The 18,107-nt window shown below is 39.2% G+C and overlaps 2 protein-coding genes across 8 annotated transcripts in view; one reads left to right on the forward strand and one right to left on the reverse strand.

Moving 5' to 3' along the window:
* Positions 1-4,508, reverse strand: part of emc1 (ER membrane protein complex subunit 1) — a 10,448-nt gene extending 5,940 nt beyond the window's left edge. The window contains exons 1-11 of the mRNA XM_086067380.1: positions 4,341-4,508; positions 3,505-3,632; positions 3,345-3,410; positions 3,180-3,273; positions 2,966-3,094; positions 1,822-1,948; positions 1,569-1,718; positions 1,328-1,495; positions 975-1,046; positions 778-876; positions 537-633 (exon numbers count right to left, since the gene is read on the reverse strand). Coding sequence (XP_085923506.1) covers positions 537-633; positions 778-876; positions 975-1,046; positions 1,328-1,495; positions 1,569-1,718; positions 1,822-1,948; positions 2,966-3,094; positions 3,180-3,273; positions 3,345-3,410; positions 3,505-3,632; positions 4,341-4,432 — 1,222 coding nt within the window. The 5' untranslated portion in view covers positions 4,433-4,508. The remainder of the gene's footprint in view (positions 1-536; positions 634-777; positions 877-974; positions 1,047-1,327; positions 1,496-1,568; positions 1,719-1,821; positions 1,949-2,965; positions 3,095-3,179; positions 3,274-3,344; positions 3,411-3,504; positions 3,633-4,340) is intronic.
* A 2,196-nt stretch (positions 4,509-6,704) lies between these two features.
* ubr4 (ubiquitin protein ligase E3 component n-recognin 4) overlaps positions 6,705-18,107 on the forward strand; it is a 49,095-nt gene continuing 37,692 nt past the window's right edge. For 3 of the 7 annotated variants that reach the window (XM_086067369.1, XM_086067371.1, XM_086067373.1), the window contains exons 1-15: positions 6,705-6,847; positions 8,534-8,631; positions 8,763-8,866; positions 9,031-9,160; positions 9,527-9,666; positions 9,795-9,894; positions 11,780-11,921; positions 12,038-12,162; positions 12,858-12,982; positions 13,082-13,141; positions 13,236-13,426; positions 13,898-13,997; positions 14,083-14,220; positions 14,392-14,509; positions 15,202-15,243. In XM_086067369.1, the coding sequence (XP_085923495.1) occupies positions 6,723-6,847; positions 8,534-8,631; positions 8,763-8,866; positions 9,031-9,160; positions 9,527-9,666; positions 9,795-9,894; positions 11,780-11,921; positions 12,038-12,162; positions 12,858-12,982; positions 13,082-13,141; positions 13,236-13,426; positions 13,898-13,997; positions 14,083-14,220; positions 14,392-14,509; positions 15,202-15,243 (1,738 nt within the window). In that variant the 5' untranslated portion in view covers positions 6,705-6,722. The remainder of the gene's footprint in view (positions 6,848-8,533; positions 8,632-8,762; positions 8,867-9,030; positions 9,161-9,526; positions 9,667-9,794; positions 9,895-11,779; positions 11,922-12,037; positions 12,163-12,857; positions 12,983-13,081; positions 13,142-13,235; positions 13,427-13,897; positions 13,998-14,082; positions 14,221-14,391; positions 14,510-15,201; positions 15,244-18,107) is intronic. The other 4 variants (XM_086067372.1, XM_086067374.1, XM_086067377.1 and 1 more) reach the window with 2 other exon arrangements.

An 18,107-nucleotide genomic window follows, 5' to 3' on the forward strand; every position in this document is an offset into this window, starting at 1 on the left:
TACCGTCATAAAAAAAAAAACTGCAGCGCATACTGACCTATTAGGATATTAAACATATTTTTGGGATAACACGACAGTTGTAGTTGTGATTTCAAATGAGTAATACTATAACAATTAATATTACTACAACAGTTTAAAATTGATAATAAGCTGTTAGTCATGTGACAGTCACATGACCGCTCAGACGGAGCGAGACAAAATGACCAGTCGGCACAGCTCGGTTAAGCGGTGCCCGAAGAAGAAAAGAAAAAAATGCAACTGCTACAATTTGGCAGCAAATGTCGATATGCAAAATCTGCATGAGGACTAACGGTGCGAGACGGAATATACTTCGTACCTCCGGACTCATCTGAGGAACAATATTCTGTTACTCCCCAAGCCTGGTGATTCATTTTAAAAGGAGAACAATATAACGCAAGCCATCCAGCTCACCAACAAACCCTAAAGGGGACCATTGGATATTCTATTTTTATTAGCATAGCCCCAAGAAAATGGCAGCATAGGACTCTGCCCCTTCTTCAAAGCAACATCACTACCTGGCTGTTGAATAAAGCTCAGTGTGTGGTCTTCAGTCTGCACCATGACCCTGTAGCCAACAGAGTCGTCTTTCTTCAAGAAGGTCTGAACGTACAGCTGAAAGACAGAACCAAAACAATGACAACGTGGCACAAATGCACGGAAAGCCAACGTTAACGTCCATATGAGTCAATCGGCAAGGGTGACTAATCCAGGGACTGGCCGGAACCTGGAAACTGGCTTTGGAAAACATTCCCTCACCTTCTCAGCTTTGCCACCATTTGGATCGATGTTAACATTCAAGGTTGTGTCGAGAAGTCTGCGTCCGGTTTCTGCGCTGAACAGGTTAACATTGCAGGCCTAGAAGGAGGAGGAAAAGTGATCTTCAGAAGTGTTTTAACAAAGACGCGGCTAGATTCCAATTGCAGACAGGATATTCAAATGACATGTTAACTCACCGTTTTATTCTTGGGTGTCATAACGGCAAGGACCGTTTTATCTCCAGTGGTGGCAAATGAAGCCAGCATTGCCTACAATTCAAGATACAGGTAACGGGTCGCTTTCAGTGTTCAAGCAGATGAAAGCACAATTTTAATTTTTCACTCCCGTAAATGACACTTTTTTATCAAACAAGTACTGGAAGGGACTAAAGATCCAACATATCCATATTTGAAATAATCAATAATATTCCATAACAGTGGATTTTAAAAAAAAAAGGAGAGTACAGTGAACCCAAAAGGATCCGTAACCACATTCAAAGTGCCACTTCCATCTAAACCCTGTGCAACGGCGCTGCAGGTTTAATACGCACAGGCTTGAAATCCCTCAGTGTGACGATCTGTCCACTGTTGAACTGAAGAAGCAGGTAATGGTCAGGACTGAGCTGAAGGAGGAACTCAGGGAGCGGGCGCCGGGACGGATTGGGCTGGGTGGACACCACTGCTGGACGGAAGTCGGGCGCAACATCAAGTCCCAGTGACTGCGGATGGGGAAACGGTTTGAGACGAATTCAAATTCTGTGACCACGGAGAGAATTTTACTGAGGCCAATACCTGCAGAGAGATTTGGGTCATCTGTGTCTGTGCATGAACATCAAGCGTGTACAAAGAGGTTGAGGCGGCATCCACGCACGTCAATATTCCCTGGCCGACCATGGCACAGCTGGCTTGCATGTTGGACAGCCACGGTGCTTCGACTGAAACCTCAACAAGCAAACAAAGAAAGTCAATCACAATGCTTGATTATGACCGACGTGCACTTTTCCACAAAGGGCTTTAGATACCATAAACCTTAATTTGTGAATACCTGTCTTAATATCTCTCCATCTTCCACACTGTAGGTGACCATAGCAATGTGGGAATGAGGCAGGACTCCCAGTACATACACTTCACCAGTTCCGCCAGAATACACAAACTGGTAATCCACTGTCTCACTAGAAAGACAAAAGAAGAAAGACAAAATGTGCCACTTAACAATTTATGAGTTCCGCCTACCTCTATGTACAGTTCCAATCCTTTTTTGTTAACGTTGCAAGATTCATGTTATGGCTGAATGATTTAGAAAAACAATCAAATTGTGATTTAATAAGTGATTTTTTTTTTTCTTCCCATGTATTATTATTATTATTTATTTATTTTAGCAAACAAGCAACACATCAATGTGTATTACAATAAACAACACTAGATTTATGACACATAAACGTTTTGGTCTTATAGGTTATGCTTATCGTAAAATAAAGGCGAATGAACCATGAATTAATATGAAAACTGTTTATCTACTTCAATTAGAGTTGTTACCTTGCACACTTTTTTTTTTGTAAACATCACTCAGTGAGTCCTAAATTAGATGACATGCTTTTTAAGGTCAACTCGTCATGATATTTGAAACAATGATATGTAAACATGTGGACTGCACATCTTAAGCACTGAACTTAGCTTGACACTATTTAAATAAATAAATGAAATTAATTAATTAAATCATACATAAACAGTGAGGGATAGGGACCGGGCTGGGTCGCAAATAAAAATCTGCATATAATTGATCTACATTGAAATACATGGCTTTGAGGAAATATGTTTTTCTAAACTCAAAATAAATCTTTGAGAAAAAAAATAATCACTTATAAACGTCCAATACGCATTGTACACGAAAAACGAGGGGTTGGGTCATTTCAACATACAGTGCTGTACTTCCTTGACACCAACAACAACTACTGCCCTTTTAGACAGGACTTTGGTGCCATCTTGTGACATTTTAGGGCATTACAGAAAGAGCACAAAAACTGTGGCCCCAGTTTACCGTAGGAGATATGTTCCAAACTTACCCGCAACATAGGCAATCTGGAGAGACCACATTAAAATATGGAGAATTGTTTTACCCCTCCACATGCTCTACACATTTAAACTTATTTGAAAAAAAAATATGGCTATAAAAACGTCAGGGTGCTTACCTATCTGGAAGATTCTCAATCCACTTTTGATGACCATTTGAAAGATAATGAAGAGACAAGGCAGTTTTCTTTAAAACAGCCACATGCTTCACTGTGTCTTGCTGCCCAACAAAACATGCCGCCTGGAAACTGCAATGTTGAACAAAACCAGACATTGTTCGACAACAGTAATGACAATGCGGCACTCAATAGCACAATTCACGCTGTCTGTCACCTGCCAGAGTCCAGGACAATCTCCCAATTCAAACCACCAACATTTATATCCCAGGAACGCAGTATGCGGCCATTTCCTACCACAACCACAGCATCTAGTAGACAAAATCGAGAGTTCGGTAAACACTATACAGCTCTGTGTGTCCGCATTGGTTCTCAAACTCACCTTGTCCATGATGCAGAAGAGCATTGATGTTTCCCTCTGGCCCAGTCTTATCCACATGTCGCCAAACTATGACAGGCATGAAATCACAAAAAAAGAGCTCGCTATACTTGCCATGTCAACTAGGCAAGGAAGCATACAACAGACCAGTAAAAATACTCACAAAGTTCTCCCGTCCTGGTGTTCACTGCAGCAAAAACATTCTTCTCAGTTGCCAGAATCACCTTTTTGGATGACTGGAGGTGTGCGTCAAAATGAGCGAAGCGGACATTCCCAACATACTGCTGCCTCCTGTTTAGAAAAATGAGTATGGTCTGTTTTGGTGACAATAATGCTGAATATGCAGTCTAAAAAAATGGTTAAAAATGTAATAGTATTAGTAATTACCATCAGAAATAGTATCGGGTTTGTAAAAATATGAATAGTAATACTAAAACATTAAATATAGTATCTGTAGTATGTAGTTTAAAAAAAAAACGGCATCTGTATTGTAAAGCATTAATAAATGTGTGTGTAGTAAAAAAAACATTATAAACAGTATCTGTGTAGTAACATATTAACAGTACTATCTGTATAGTAAACATTTTAAATTTAGCAACCATATTAAAATTATATGAATACAAAAAACAGTTCGTATCAGTATACATATAAAAAATTATATCTGCGTTGTAAAAACATTCACAATCAAACATCATTGATTCTTGTCAATGAAGTCATTAAAATGTAAAAAATTAAATAAAATAAAAATACACAAGTACTTTTATATTACTACCAGATCAAACCAAACATCCTGAATGCAGTCGAAAAATATTAAAAAGGCTGCAGTGTTTTAGGTATATTATGCATTTTCTTTTGATACAACGTCCGGTTCAAATCCAGCACACATCACACACTGGCGCACCCTAGCAGGTGTTAGCATTAGCATGAGACTACTAGCAGACAACATTAAAGGTTTTTGAAAGCGCACGTCTTTCGAACATTTGTGATATTATCTGTTACCAGTCGAATTTTCCCACTTGATCCTCAAACACGGCCTCAACGGCGAAGCATAACAAAATCACTTTGAACGACAACAAAAAGAGCTTAGCCATTGCCACAGTCAATGTTGCCCTGCACTCTGCAGGACAGACAGCAGGAAATCGGAGAGTTTTCGCTTTTCCGTTTCATGACGTCTCGCGAGACGTGTGCCCCCTACAGTTTGGAGGTTTTACGAGCACTAACGATTCTAAAAACACATTAAGTATACGTCATTATTGGGTTACATCAACACGACTCGAAAGCCTCTTCCAAACGTCAACACATTCGCTTTTTTGTACAGTACAGCAACATTGGCCTACACGTATACATATATACTTCGATAAAGTGTAAGTCGAAGTGACCGCCATATTGGATGTGGCATGCCTCATTCCTTTTCTGCCTGGATACATGTCAAAGGCAGAGTACATGAAGACCGCTTACCTTAAACCCGTTTCCTGACAAATGAGTTTTTAAGACTGAGGTTTGATTTTGATGTAAATAATTGTGTGCTCTGTGATGTGGATGTAGAAAATCTGAACCATGTTTTCTTCCATTGCAATGCAGTACATTCCTTCTGGAATAATTTAAGGAGTTGGTTACAATAAATAAATAGATAAATAAATAAATAAATAAATAAATAAATAAATAAATAAATAAATAAATAAATAAATATTGATTTCCCGCTGACAGTAGAGTCTATTTTGTTTGGTGTGTTTCAGGAAGATGAGAAATTAGAATTTGCTTGAACGTTCTGTTGCTTTTAGGGATTTTTTTTTATTCACAAGTGCAGATATTTCAAAACAAACTACTTGGTAAATCTTTGAAATTGGTTATGGATAGAAAAGCCCTTCATTTAGTTTTATTGAAAATATTTGATTTGTTATAAAAATTCCTCTTATAAATATAAATTCGGTGGGGTTTTTATTTTTTATTTTATTTTTGGGTTTGTTGTTTTCCCTTTCTATGTTCATCTATATTGTTAGAATGGTTATTCTCAATCTGTGTCAAGTTTTTTTTTATTTGATGATACATGAGAGCCTTGTTTGTTTGTGTATAATTGTTCAATTAAAAAAAACAAAAAAAACTGTTTCCTGGAGTTTGTCAAGTGACATTGGCCCACGTAAGCCGTGATTGGTCGACTCGTTATCTGAGTCCTGAGCAATGGCGATGGTGATGTCATTTTCATTTTCAGTCAACAGTAAATCCCTGAGATGGGTAAAAAAAATAAAAAAAGGGAAAAAAAGTGGATTTTGCTGCTTAACTATCTACAAACGACACTAAATGTTCCCTTTTAAGAAATTCCATTGTAATTTTCTTATATATATTTTTTAACATAAAAAAATAATGAGTTTGTGGGATCTGTATGACCTGCTTTATGGATTTGGATAATCCTGATTCCTTTCTTTTGCAGAATGATAAGTGGATGTATTTAAGACAGCATAAATTCCTACAATGAAACCAGAAGAAAGTAAGAAGGGGAGGGGTTTTCTGTATTTGGTCTTTGCCATTTTCGGTTGTTAAATTGACATGAATCTGAATAATAAATGAATCTGTTCAGAAAACACACAACACAGCTATTTTTTTTTGTGATCTGGTAATTATAGACACAGAATAAATATTTAATTTTAAAATTGTGTGATTTATTATCCTAAGAATGGTGTTTGCATACATTGTTAACTGCAACACTCATGAAGTCATTAGAAAACAACGTATTGCTGCCGTCGGGTACAGTCACCACTTAGAAATAACAGACCCCCAAGTGGGGATTTACCAATTTCAATTTGAGAAAAAATATAAAACTGGCCAAAGGTCTCATATATCTTCATTTCAGTGGTTGGGAAATTGGAACAACTGGTTGGAGGCAGAACCGCCACATCCAATATGGCGGCCCAGCTGACGTATCGAAGCAACAGGCCAACCCAATAAATGAGGTATCTACGAGACACTACCACTCATGACGTTTGGGCTCGTCAAATCTGGCGTTATTTTAAAAACTCAGATATTTTACTTAAATCTGTATATAAAAAAACATTACAGATTGAGTCCCTCAATCAACCTTAATTTGTCTCTGCCTAGTAATTACCGCTGTTATTTCTTTGCGAGTTGAGCCCTTCTCTTTTCATTTTATGTTGCATTGACAAGAAAAAACACATACACATATCAAAGTTGGGCGGACCGAAATGCATTTAACGTAATATCAGACGTTTTGTGACGTTAATTCGAGGGTTTAAGTGAAAGAAAGAACATGTCGAATGGTCGCAACGAGTTTGGCGTGAGGCATTTACTGGCTGACAGCGCCCCCTGTGAAGTTACGCACTCAGTTTCTTCTTCCTAACTAGCTTTTTTTCTCTATGGGATTTCAAGATGGCGTCGAGCGGAGGAAATGGGGAACAAGAATGGACAGCGGCGGTACGGCCACTTTTATCGGCTTCTTACACAGCATTTGAAACGAAAGAGCTACCGCAGCTGATCGGATCCATTATTAACAGGTAAGCGGCCGCGTGTCAGCACGTCGCGGCTCCGCATTTCCACGAACACGGGTCGTATCCACCCAGGAGTGCTGGCTTGCTAACATGCTAACGTAGCTAGTGAAACTGGATGGGGAAACGTCAGCCACTTAGCATTTGCTTAGCTAACGTTAGCATCTAGGCGGCTATTTGAGCTTAACTTGCATTGGCAGCTGCTGGCGTTAGCTAACATAACTACTTACAATGCTTTTAAGCTTAACCTAACTTAGTACTTAGTTTTATTCGAACCACAGTATACTGTTTGACATGAGCTCATTAATGCGTGCTCGAATATACATCTTTATAACGTTATTGTGAAATGTTAGAAAAAATCTGCTTCATCATTAGCTAGCTAACCAAACATTACTAATCAAGCTAGCAAAAGGGCCTGTCAAAAGGTTTAGATAACGTGACGAAGAAATGGCCACATATATGACAATGTTTAGCGTTAAAGGTTGGTTTTGAATGTCTGGCTAGTCTTTTCTAGACTAGCATGTGTGCACCGTAGTGACATTTCAGCATGTTATCTAGTCTATGCCAATTAATATGTGTGTTTGTGTTGATAGCAGGTGGGCACCCTGAACTCTTCCCCTAATTTTCTAGGAGCAAATCTTTTACATACATTAATTTAAGACCAATAATTAAACACATTTGAAAAGATACATTACCATTCAAACGTTTGTGGTCACTTAGAAATGTTTTCATCTTTTAAATAGAATGCATTTGTTTCTCAATTAAGATAATGATCTAAGAAATGCAGGTTAGACATTGTCAATGTTGATTAAAAACAAGTTTTTTTTCTTCCTTTTTAAGTAAGGACATATCATTAGTCTAGTTGTGTGATTGCCTAAATAATTTTTCTTACTGGCACTATTCTTTATTTGATATATGTCTTGATAGATTGCTAGATCCAAGTCATGCAAAGATTGAAATTAGGCAACTGTGCTCATTGTGTTTGTCGAATGTGTATATCTTTTTTTCGTCTTGTTTTTAGAAGAGTTTGACTTGGGCAGTTATTATTTTACACTGGTGTGTTTTCTTGGTAAACATTACATTGTTTGTGTTATTATTGTCACACTACCAAAAATCTGACTTTGATACTACGCCCATAAAAAGTACATCGATACTGAAGTCAAATGATACCGCAGCAAAAACATGGAACATCAGTTTAGCTGTGGAGTTGTAGAAGTTTACAATAAACGTGATATTTCAAATTCTTTGTAGTTACATTAATTTTAAATACTTTTGGGGCAGTGGGAGGTTATTATATATTTATTGTTTTCATAGCATGTGGTTTTTTGACGCTGAAGTAGCAAATTCTAAAACATTAGTAATTTGTTTAATTAGATCAACAATCAAGATCAATGACATCTCTATACTTTACTGTACATACAAATTGATCACTCACTACAAGTTTTGGGTACTGAATCAATTCATGAACTACAGCAGTAATACCCTACAGCAAAAAGGGGTTATGGTAATAAAAACTCTAAGCATCCTTATAATTTTCTCCCTTTTAAATCCAGCCGTAATTGCCACACAGTACAACTTTGAGAAGTCCTAGGTATTTGTGTGTGCGAATGCGAGACTGAGTGAAAAGCCAATACAGTGTTCTAGTCAAATGACTGTATCCAACATGTAAATAATAATTTGACTTTTCGTTTACAGTGAATCAGACATTCTTCATCACGACAAACAGTATGAGCCGTTCTACTCGTCATTTGTGGCGCTCTCTGCACATTACATCACAACAGTATGTGGGCAAAGTACGTAACATCCATGTTCTGTAATGCAATCGCTATTACACTGCTTCTGTAACGTCTTTGATGGATGACCTTCAGAAAAAAAATCTTGTAATATTTTACGGCCATTTATTTGTTTGTTTATTTATTTTTAGTACCAAGGAATCAGTTGCTCTCGGTGGCTGCAGCATGCAAAGTTCTTATCGAATTCTCCTTGCTGCGCCTGGAGAACCCAGATGAAGCATGTGCAGTATCACAGGTGAGATCAGCCACTCAGGATGTTGTAACTCAAATTTACCATTTAATGGCAGTTTACTTTCATTTTGTATTTGAATTATTTGAGTTGTTTTGGGATTATTTTTTCTCCAATGTATTCAACCACGCCTTCCAAACAAATTGTGCTATGCATTATTTATTTTGCAGAAACACTTGATTCTTCTAATAAAAGGACTTTGCACTGGCAGTAGCAGACTGGACCGTACAGAAATTATTACATTCACTGCAATGATGAAGTCTGCTAAGCTGCCTCAAACAGTTAAAACCCTTTCTGATGGTAAGAGTGGTTTTAATGCTCACAAAAAGACTTAGAGGGACAGTCATTTTTGTATTGTGGGTTGTTTTTGTCATTTACAGTGGGCAATGTTATCCTGTGGTTTTTCTTTTTTAAGACAAAAAAAGGTTGTGCTTTACCTTGATTAGTTTCAGCAATGACTGCCGCCTTCCTCAGTCGTTGCCGAAACTTGTCAAGGTAAAGCACAACTTTTTTTTTTTGTCGATTTATAGACTAGATTTATTTATTTTTGCCAGTGGGCGGACAATATTGTTACTATTGTCCATAAAACTGTCCCAATAATCCCACGATATGATGAGGTTGTATATCACAACTCTAAAATTGCCAATTTTGCTTTTGTTTTAACAGTAGAGGATCAGAAGGAGGCGCCGAGTGCTGTGAACCCAGAACTGCGTCATAAAGAAGTGCAGTTGAACTTCTATAATCAGCTAACTTCAGTGTTTAACCCTGACCTTAGCTCCATTTTGGCCCCTTCAGCACACACGCAGGTAAAGTTTTATGCTAAATATGCACACTAACGTGTCATGAACAACTGGAGGATGTTTGTGATCTATTCTACGGTCATGAATTTTTGTTGTTGTAATTGTGATTATTTATTAATTTTTTTATATTATAGGCTGAGAGTGATTGTGATGACCAGACGTCTGACCAAGCTGTTCAGGCCAAAATGAAGAATGCATTTGTCTCTCAGAATGTGTCAAGCTTACAAGAACTGGGTGAGTATAAACTTAAAACGTCATTGGGAAATTGGGACCAATGAAGCAGACCGCGCGCAGCCGGCTCGCGGAAGCCGTTTGGCAGCAAGGCGGGCCCCGCGCCGCCGGCTTGCAGAAGCCGCTCGGCAGCAAGGCAGCGGAAGCAATGAGGTAGGCCCCGCGCCGCCATTGGGGGGCCTTCACGAGAGAGAGAGCGGGGACCGGCTGGTCTCACCGCCAGCCAAGCGGGGACCTCCGCTTTTTCTCTTGTAAAGGTCCACCGCCGCCCGACCTGGGCTTGCCGAGCATCTTCTGCAAGCTGGCTGGCTCCGTGGAAGGACAGCCGTGTGGGAAGTGGCAAACAAGTTTGCCTAGACGGGCGAAGCAGAGAATAATGTAATTAATTATGCATGTTGTAATGGCATTTTGTATATTAAGGTGTCATTTGTTGACCATCTATTGTAACTGAAGAGCAAAAAAAGCATGTAGCCTATCAATATTTCTCAGGTGCAGACATGAAAGAATGTGTAGACTGAAGCAGGTGGCACAGGAGAGCCTTGACCACGCCCAACTCATTTTGTAAACAAAAGCGCTTGGAATCAGGCAAGCCTTGGCCACGCCCACCAAAATCCGTCCGTTTGAAATTGGGTTTACAGAAGACCATCTTGTAGAGCCTGTATTTCTACAATGAGGCAGAATTTCTCAAAAAAATATTTTGATACAGTATAAGGGCATCCAGAAGATGGTTGTTGTTGCTGCAAAGCTCGCATTAGGTCCACTTTTAGGGGACCTAACGCAGCCAGTCCCCTAATAATTCATTAAATCAATCAAAAAAATATGTTCTGTCACATCAGCATATATTAAAAAATTGTTTTTATCTTAGTCTAGTAATCACTAATTGTAGATGGCGGCGGACCTTTTAGAAGGCAGACATGTTTCATGCCATCTTCCTGCTACGGATATCGGAATGACAATTTTGCGAGCGCTAGTTAGTCCCGTTGATGCACTGGGTCGATTGCCGCTAACCTTCCACACCTGGAGCCTGCAGGTGGTCATCGCTGAGTCCAGTGATTCAGGCCCCCGCCGCTTGTCACCTTCTGCTTCTCTCTCGCAAGCTTTTTTTTTATTTATTTTTTTTAAACTAGTTCCTCCCGCTAGACGCTCTTCTTAGCCTCGCCGGCTGATGGCTCTGACTAACTCCCACTAGCTGCTCTTATTAGCTGCTGCGGCTAAATCCTGCTCACTCTGTCTTTCGGCGTCGCTTGCAGGCTTCACACCGACTGGCAAGTTTGTCTCTCGCCGAGATGTTTGTTCTCTGCCACAAAATAGGAGTTGTAGCCTTGCGAAGTGTGGTCTCTATGATTCAATGTAGTGTGCGTGCTTCGAAATGCATGAAATCTGTCTGCATTCTATTATATAGCGACATCTAGTGGTGAACATTTACACACTGTCACTTTAACCGTTATCTGTGTCAGGAGGATTCACTGCAAAATTGAATGGGAACATAACTGGAAGAATGTCTAACCAAAAAATGATGTGGTTGAAATATACATTTTGCAGACAGGAAGTTACTCATAAGACATGCCAATAAAATGTGTAACTTCTTTGCCAAACAATTATTGACTTTTAAATTCTTAATGTAATTAAGCAATTGATGATCAGGGGTTCAACTTGACTGGCAGATTTTCCAGCAACCTATGTAATAATAGAAGATTAAGAGAGGGATGAATGCGGCTGAATAAAATGAAATGGGGGAAAGTGTGACACCAGAGACTCTTTTTCCCACAATTTGAAAAGTAATTGCAAGGTTAGGTTTTCAGTTTTGTGGAAACTTTGTCAAAGTGGCTTCTGATATGCCAGTTTTGTGCAAATTGTTTAAGAGGTTCCTCTTCATTTGCCTTCTCAGGTGGATCTGAGAAGTTGCTTCGAGTGTGTCTCAACCTGCCCTACTTTCTACGTTACATTAACCGTTTCCAAGATGCTGTGTCAGCAAACTCTTTCTTCATCATGCCTGCCACAGTAGCTGATGCCACAGCTGTCCGTAATGGGTATGCTGTGTTTGTGCATATTTTTTAGTGTTTACTCTATATGGGCTGTGTGGTTTGTGCCAGTTTCTGTCTAATGTGAATAAATGACGAATGTACGCTAACCCACTCTTACTCAGATTTCATTCACTGGTGATTGACGTAACTATGGCTTTGGACACACTCTCTCTGCCTGTACTGGAGCCACTGACACCAGGCAGATTACTGGATATGACTGTCCTGGCTTTGAGTTGTCTTTACGCTGGTAAGCAGATCATTCACTTTTGACTTATCGTTTTATATTATTGATCTCAGACAGTTTGAAAATGTGAGTTGTCTGCATGTAAAACATGTTCTTTAAAGTGCGGGTTCAATAACTTTGTCCGTCAAAGGACGGGCCTTTCGACATGTGAATGGTGCGTATTTATTTAATTTATTGGCACTCCACTTCCTACTTCATATGTAGGTACAGTATGTACTTAAAAAAGTGATACAACACAATGTAATTTATAGCTAATTGTTTTGTGGAGCCCAAAGTTGGCACTTGCGGACCCCAGTTTGTGAGCTAGTGCTGTAAAAGCACTGCAGTGATTCGACAGAAGCCTGTAAGGGGTGCGAATGCTCATTTCTGTTCTTGTCCAATGCCTCTATTGTTTTATTAGCTCATGCACTTATTCCCAGAGGTGTGTAATCATATAATGATTTGTGGTTTGGTGTATTCTTTTCCTAACTCAGTCAAACGCATTTGTGCTTTTACCTTCAGTAGGGAAGGATTTTTTTTGCTGTTGAATTGTAACTAATTGTTGAATGAATTCGTACTCCGTTTATACAGTTATTAAACACTTTATAAAAACAATGCATATTTGTTCAATGACTGAAGTAATCCTTGTCCTCTTGAGAATGTGTACATGTGACGTAAAATGAAAAAGATGTAAGAGAAAATTAACCTTTTGTGTTTAGGTGTGAGCGTGGCTACCTGCATGGCCATACTACAGGTAGGAAGTGGCTTGCAGCTTCGCTCTGCCTCCTCAGGGTCTAAAGAGGAGGACTATGAAAATGATGCTGCGACAATAGTCCAGAAATGTGTGAGTTTTATTACTACAATGTTTGTATCTCTTGCCTAAGTGAAGAAATTATTGTGAGGTGTGTGTTTTGACTGTTTACTGTATTGTGTTTTCCCACAGTTGGAGATCTATGAAATGATTGGAGAAGCCATCAATAATTCCCGTCGAGCTGGTGGAGAGGTGAGCACCGGGCCCCCAACAAAAAGTGCTTTTTCTGTGTGAATTTCAGTTTGATGTTGCGTTTTACTAAATGGTTTGGCGTTGTGTTCTGTAGCATTATCAGAACTTCCAGCTGCTTGGCGCGTGGTGCCTTTTAAACAGCCTATACCTAATTCTTAACCTGAGCCCCACGGCCCTGGCAGATAAAGGCAAAGAGAAAGATCCTTTGGCTGCCTTGCGCGTCCGAGATATTGCTGCACGCACCAAAGATGGAGCTGGGTCACCGAAGTTGGGTCCTGGCAAAGGGTAAATAATGACTGGACATGTGATATAAATATTTAGTTGTTTTTATTGGGAAAAAATTGAGGGAACTTGATAAATATATAACAAGGAATTACTTCAGCATTGTTAATGTCCACAGATTTTATACATATGGAATGTTTGATTTCATTCGTAAGAACGAACGTTACGATTGTAACTATGGTTCTTTGAGTCCCTCCTGACTGCCAGAAGCGGTGCTTTAAGCGCTGAATGTTAACTGCACAAGCGCGAAGGGGACTTTCAGCGCTTGAAGCACCGCCTCTGGCGTTTGGGAGGAACGAAATAGAACTTCGAATATCCACATCCAATGGAAAAAAATGATTGGTTGTTGATTAATAGAGAATCCGCAGCAGAGCATCTCACAGGGAGTGGCCACATCAATCAACTGCATTGTGCGTAAAATTATAATCTTCAATCATGGTACTATTTTTTTTATTTTTTTTTCTCTCTCCAAAGACACCAAGGATTTGGAGTTTTGTCGGTGGTCTTGGCCAACCATGCCATCAAGCTTTTAACATCACTTTTCCAAGATTTACAAGTTGAGGCTCTACATCGAGTAAGTTGCTGCTCTCACAATACTACTTTTGTCATGAATATTCAAGATGGGTACCAATTCATTACCCAAGACTCTTCCCCTGCAGGGTTGGGCAAGTGATGGTCCACCTGCTGAGCTTAATATCATGGCACAGAGCACTTCCATCCAGAGGGTCCAAAGGCTCATTGACTCTGTACCCCTGACCAACCTTCTCTTCACCCTTCTCTCCACTGCCTACAAAAAGGTACTGTCAATGAATCCTGCCATTTCCCCTAACTCCTATGAATTTGATTATGGCTTATCAAAAGATGCTTGACCAGATAGAGACAATGGGGGTAAAAAGTTAAGTGATAAGAGCGGTGTTGAAGAGAGCACTGACTGACTTTTGAGAAGCGTTACCTTTTGCTTCCATCAGGCTTGTGTTCTCCAGCGCCAGAGAAAAGGCTCAGTCAGCAGTGATGCCAGTGCTTCCACTGATTCCAACACCTACTATGAGGATGACTTCAGTAGCACTGAAGAGGACAGCAGCCAAGGTAAACTGTGCTGAGCATCTTGGTAAGCGTCAGCACAAAATTCAGCATATTTAACATTTGCAAAATAAGAAAAGATACACCTTTGCGTCCTTGGCACCTTTTGTAACAACCTCAACTCAAACATGAAGGACAATGCCCAATATGGATGAATTGCATTTTGACATTTTTCTCTCCCTTTCGAGTTAAGTGCATTTATACATACTTTCACTCCATCAGAAGTCAGAGCTATTGAATTAAAGGCTAGTTTTCATCATTAATGTAATGCTTCAGCAATTCTTAATTGTAAATGGACATGCGACTTTGAAGTTGTAATACAGATAAATACACAGCCTGATCTAACTTGGGAACTGCTGTAACATTGTATAGACCAATTAGTTAATATCTTTAAATTTTGGTGTACTGCCTCCAAAGTATCAGATTTGTCTCCCTCACAGCTTGTAGGCAGGTGCAAAATTAAATCATTGGCTGGGTTTGGTGTTGGCGTTAGTGTCAGTGTATGGAGCTGCTTTAAAAAAAAAAAAAAAAAAAAAAAGCCATGAGTCACCTGACTCACCTCTATCTGTGGATAGGTCAGTCATGACATAAGAGCAGTGTGGAGGATAAACACATGCAGCACACTCACAAAAATGTAATTAACATTTTTGTCTAGTCACCCTCTATGATAGTGCAGTTGACAGTGTCTACTATCTCAGCAGAGAGAAGACAGGAGAAGACAAGTGCAGCTTGTGTCTCAGGTCAGCAGTTTTCTGTCCTCAGGTCAAAAGAGTTGGTGTACACTTCACTGTCCTACACTCATTTTGTTATTGTATGTCTCACTATGTAGGCTATGAGCTACAGCTATATTAGCTAAGAAAAGAGCCACAGAGGAAGAAACTTTGACAAAATATCAGTTCTGTGAAAGATGCATTTGTCATAATTGGCTGAATTATTAAAATAAGATTTTTTTGCCAAAGAGGTTCATCTGTGGTTCAATGTGCTTCAAAGGATAATACCAGTGGTCTAATTATGTGGGTCCTTAGCATATAGTTTATTACCCCACTGGGTGCTGATGGGAAAGAACCTGTGCTTCTGTACCTTTTTTTTTTTCTGCCTTTACATTGTATGGTCGCCATTGTTAATGCTGTTTGAGGTAAGTTTTATATATATTTGTACATCTTTAACATCTGCTCTTTTTGCTGGACAGTTCAGACTACATAAGCATTGTATTAATGACATACTGTATATTCCTTATTTTTCTTTTAAAGCATAAACATAATTTTTGCCAGTTACCTCTTCATTTTCATTCGTGATATATTTTTAAAATGCACATTGCATTATGGGTCATGTCTAAAATATTAACAGTGCCAAAATAATGTAGAACCCACTTGAAATCAGTGGTATTATTCTTGAATATAATGAATTCAAATTGTGCTTGTACTGTTCGCTTAAGCATACTATGCTGCGTCTCACTGACACCTGATAAGTTACATTTTTCTGTTGCATGTAAATGTGAATATCTACTTAAAGCTCTACTAGTTTGCAATTTAGCTAGAAACTTGCGTATTAGTTTTTCCTGTATGTGCAATTGCACACTTAAAGCTCAAAACTGAGAGGCACAATATTTGATTGCCAGAGTCATGCACAGGCACTGCCGTTTGCTACTATTCAATTCACAGTCCACCTTCACTCCATAGTCTGGGTAGAGTAAATGTTAGAAAAATTGAGTCTGTTTGAGGTGGGTCAAGGCCTAGATACACCAATCCGATGTCGTGAGTCGGACAGCGTTGGGCCAACAGCATGCGCCGTCTGATCAGTATTTAAATTACTGTTGTAAAGTCAGATCGAGTTGGAATATGTTGGGGCGTTTTCAGCAAATTTGTCATGTTGAGTCGGCGCACGGGTCAAGAAGAGGAAGTGACGAACCCGGATAAACAGTACTGATGGAAAGCCTAGACCGTTTTTTCCCCCCGCTCATTTTGCGGATCGTCACCCTGCTGTACCCTCCACATTTGAACGTATAATGTCTGTCTGGACAGAAGATCGGGAAGATGACTTTGTCTCTTTGGTTCAAGAGAAACCGGCATTGTATGATATTTTGCCCATTTTGTGCGGGTTTCTTCTTATCTTGCGCCTTTGCTGCCTTAATCTTTTTTCACTCACAAGAGCAAGAATTGATGATGAGAGCATTATACGATGCTATGCAAAAAACCGGAGGGTTTCGTTTTCATTCACGTGGGAGGACATTGTGAAAGAAAAAGTAACCGCCAACCGGTATCTATCGTTTACGTTTTTATATCCCGCCGCCGTAAAGAGGTTTCCGGTTGCTTTTAGGAATAATGACTACTGCTGACGATGGCATGGAGGGGAGGGGAATTACTTTTCGCGCATGTGCTTGAAGGTACGTAATTGTCGGGGTCGTTGCGGTGTGTATTTGTCATTTTTCTACGCAACGTGCCGACGCCAGGGGGTTACATTAGGCGTGTAACATTTGGCCGACGATTGGTGTATCTAGGCCTTTAGTCTCATCACCGTACGATTTTTGCTTGTAGTGTGGACATCCTGATTTTAGATTTTTCTAAGTTACCCAATTCTACACCTTTTATAGAAACTCACATCCTGTTTGTGCCTAGTCACACGGAGTTTTGGCAAAAATTGTTGCTCCTTTTGACCATGCTCGCTCAACAAATTGTCATATAAATTGGTTAGGTCCATCTGGGTAATGACATTTCTACTGAGTTGGCAGAATTAAGTGTTGTTTTGTTGAAAACTCATGTAGTCAGCAATTAATAATTGGTTTTTTTCCAAAGCAAAAATATTTTACATGTAACTCCTCCTTTCTTTGTAATCTTTCTCCTAGGTTCACTATGTATCAAGTGGTTAAATGGGAGATCTTGCCAGCTTCTTTGGAAGTCTTTGTATTACTTTATTTACATAATTTCTGCAGAAAATAGAATATACTTTGCTGGAGTTGTAATATTTTCTGCTGTTGCAGCATCCTACATTAAGCCTGTTTGACAGTGCCACAATGAGCCATATTGTAGTGGCACTGTCAGAACCAGTCGTATCGTGATGTAATCTAAGATTAAATGGTTGGTTTATATTTAGCTTCTTTACACTGATTTGTTTAAACCTTTAAGGAAATAGTACTTCTGTGTAGTAAAATTTTTGTCTTTTTTTTTTGCAGTAGAAAATTTTAATTCCGTGTTATTCCTTATGGAAGGATTTTGCGCAAAAACGTGTGCTACGGTAACAATTTAAATGCTGATTGATCAATGTAGGTGAATAGAACAAAATATTAAAAACAAAAAAAAATAAGAACGTGGTGATTAATGTAGAACACTTGTATCTTTTAGAGAGAAGCATCTCATGCATTTCATTTTTGAAAGACATTAACTTAAGTAGTGTGTCTCATTTGCATCCTTTAACAGAGATTGTGTTACATTGTCTTCATGCATGTTGACACAAAACACAACAATGCTTGCAAAACCAACACACTCTGAACCAAGGATGCAAAGTCAAGTGGTGATCTGGCCTCCTTGTCATCAATGAGCAACTCAACCACCACAGACATGCACTACTACTGCCTCCTTAACGGATTTATAGCATTTCATGGGTGTTG

This window comes from Leptonotus elevatus, chromosome 2 (assembly GCF_054856555.1).
Source record: "Leptonotus elevatus isolate MCC_2025b chromosome 2, RoL_Lele_1.0, whole genome shotgun sequence".
NCBI classification, from domain to species: domain Eukaryota; kingdom Metazoa; phylum Chordata; class Actinopteri; order Syngnathiformes; family Syngnathidae; genus Leptonotus; species Leptonotus elevatus.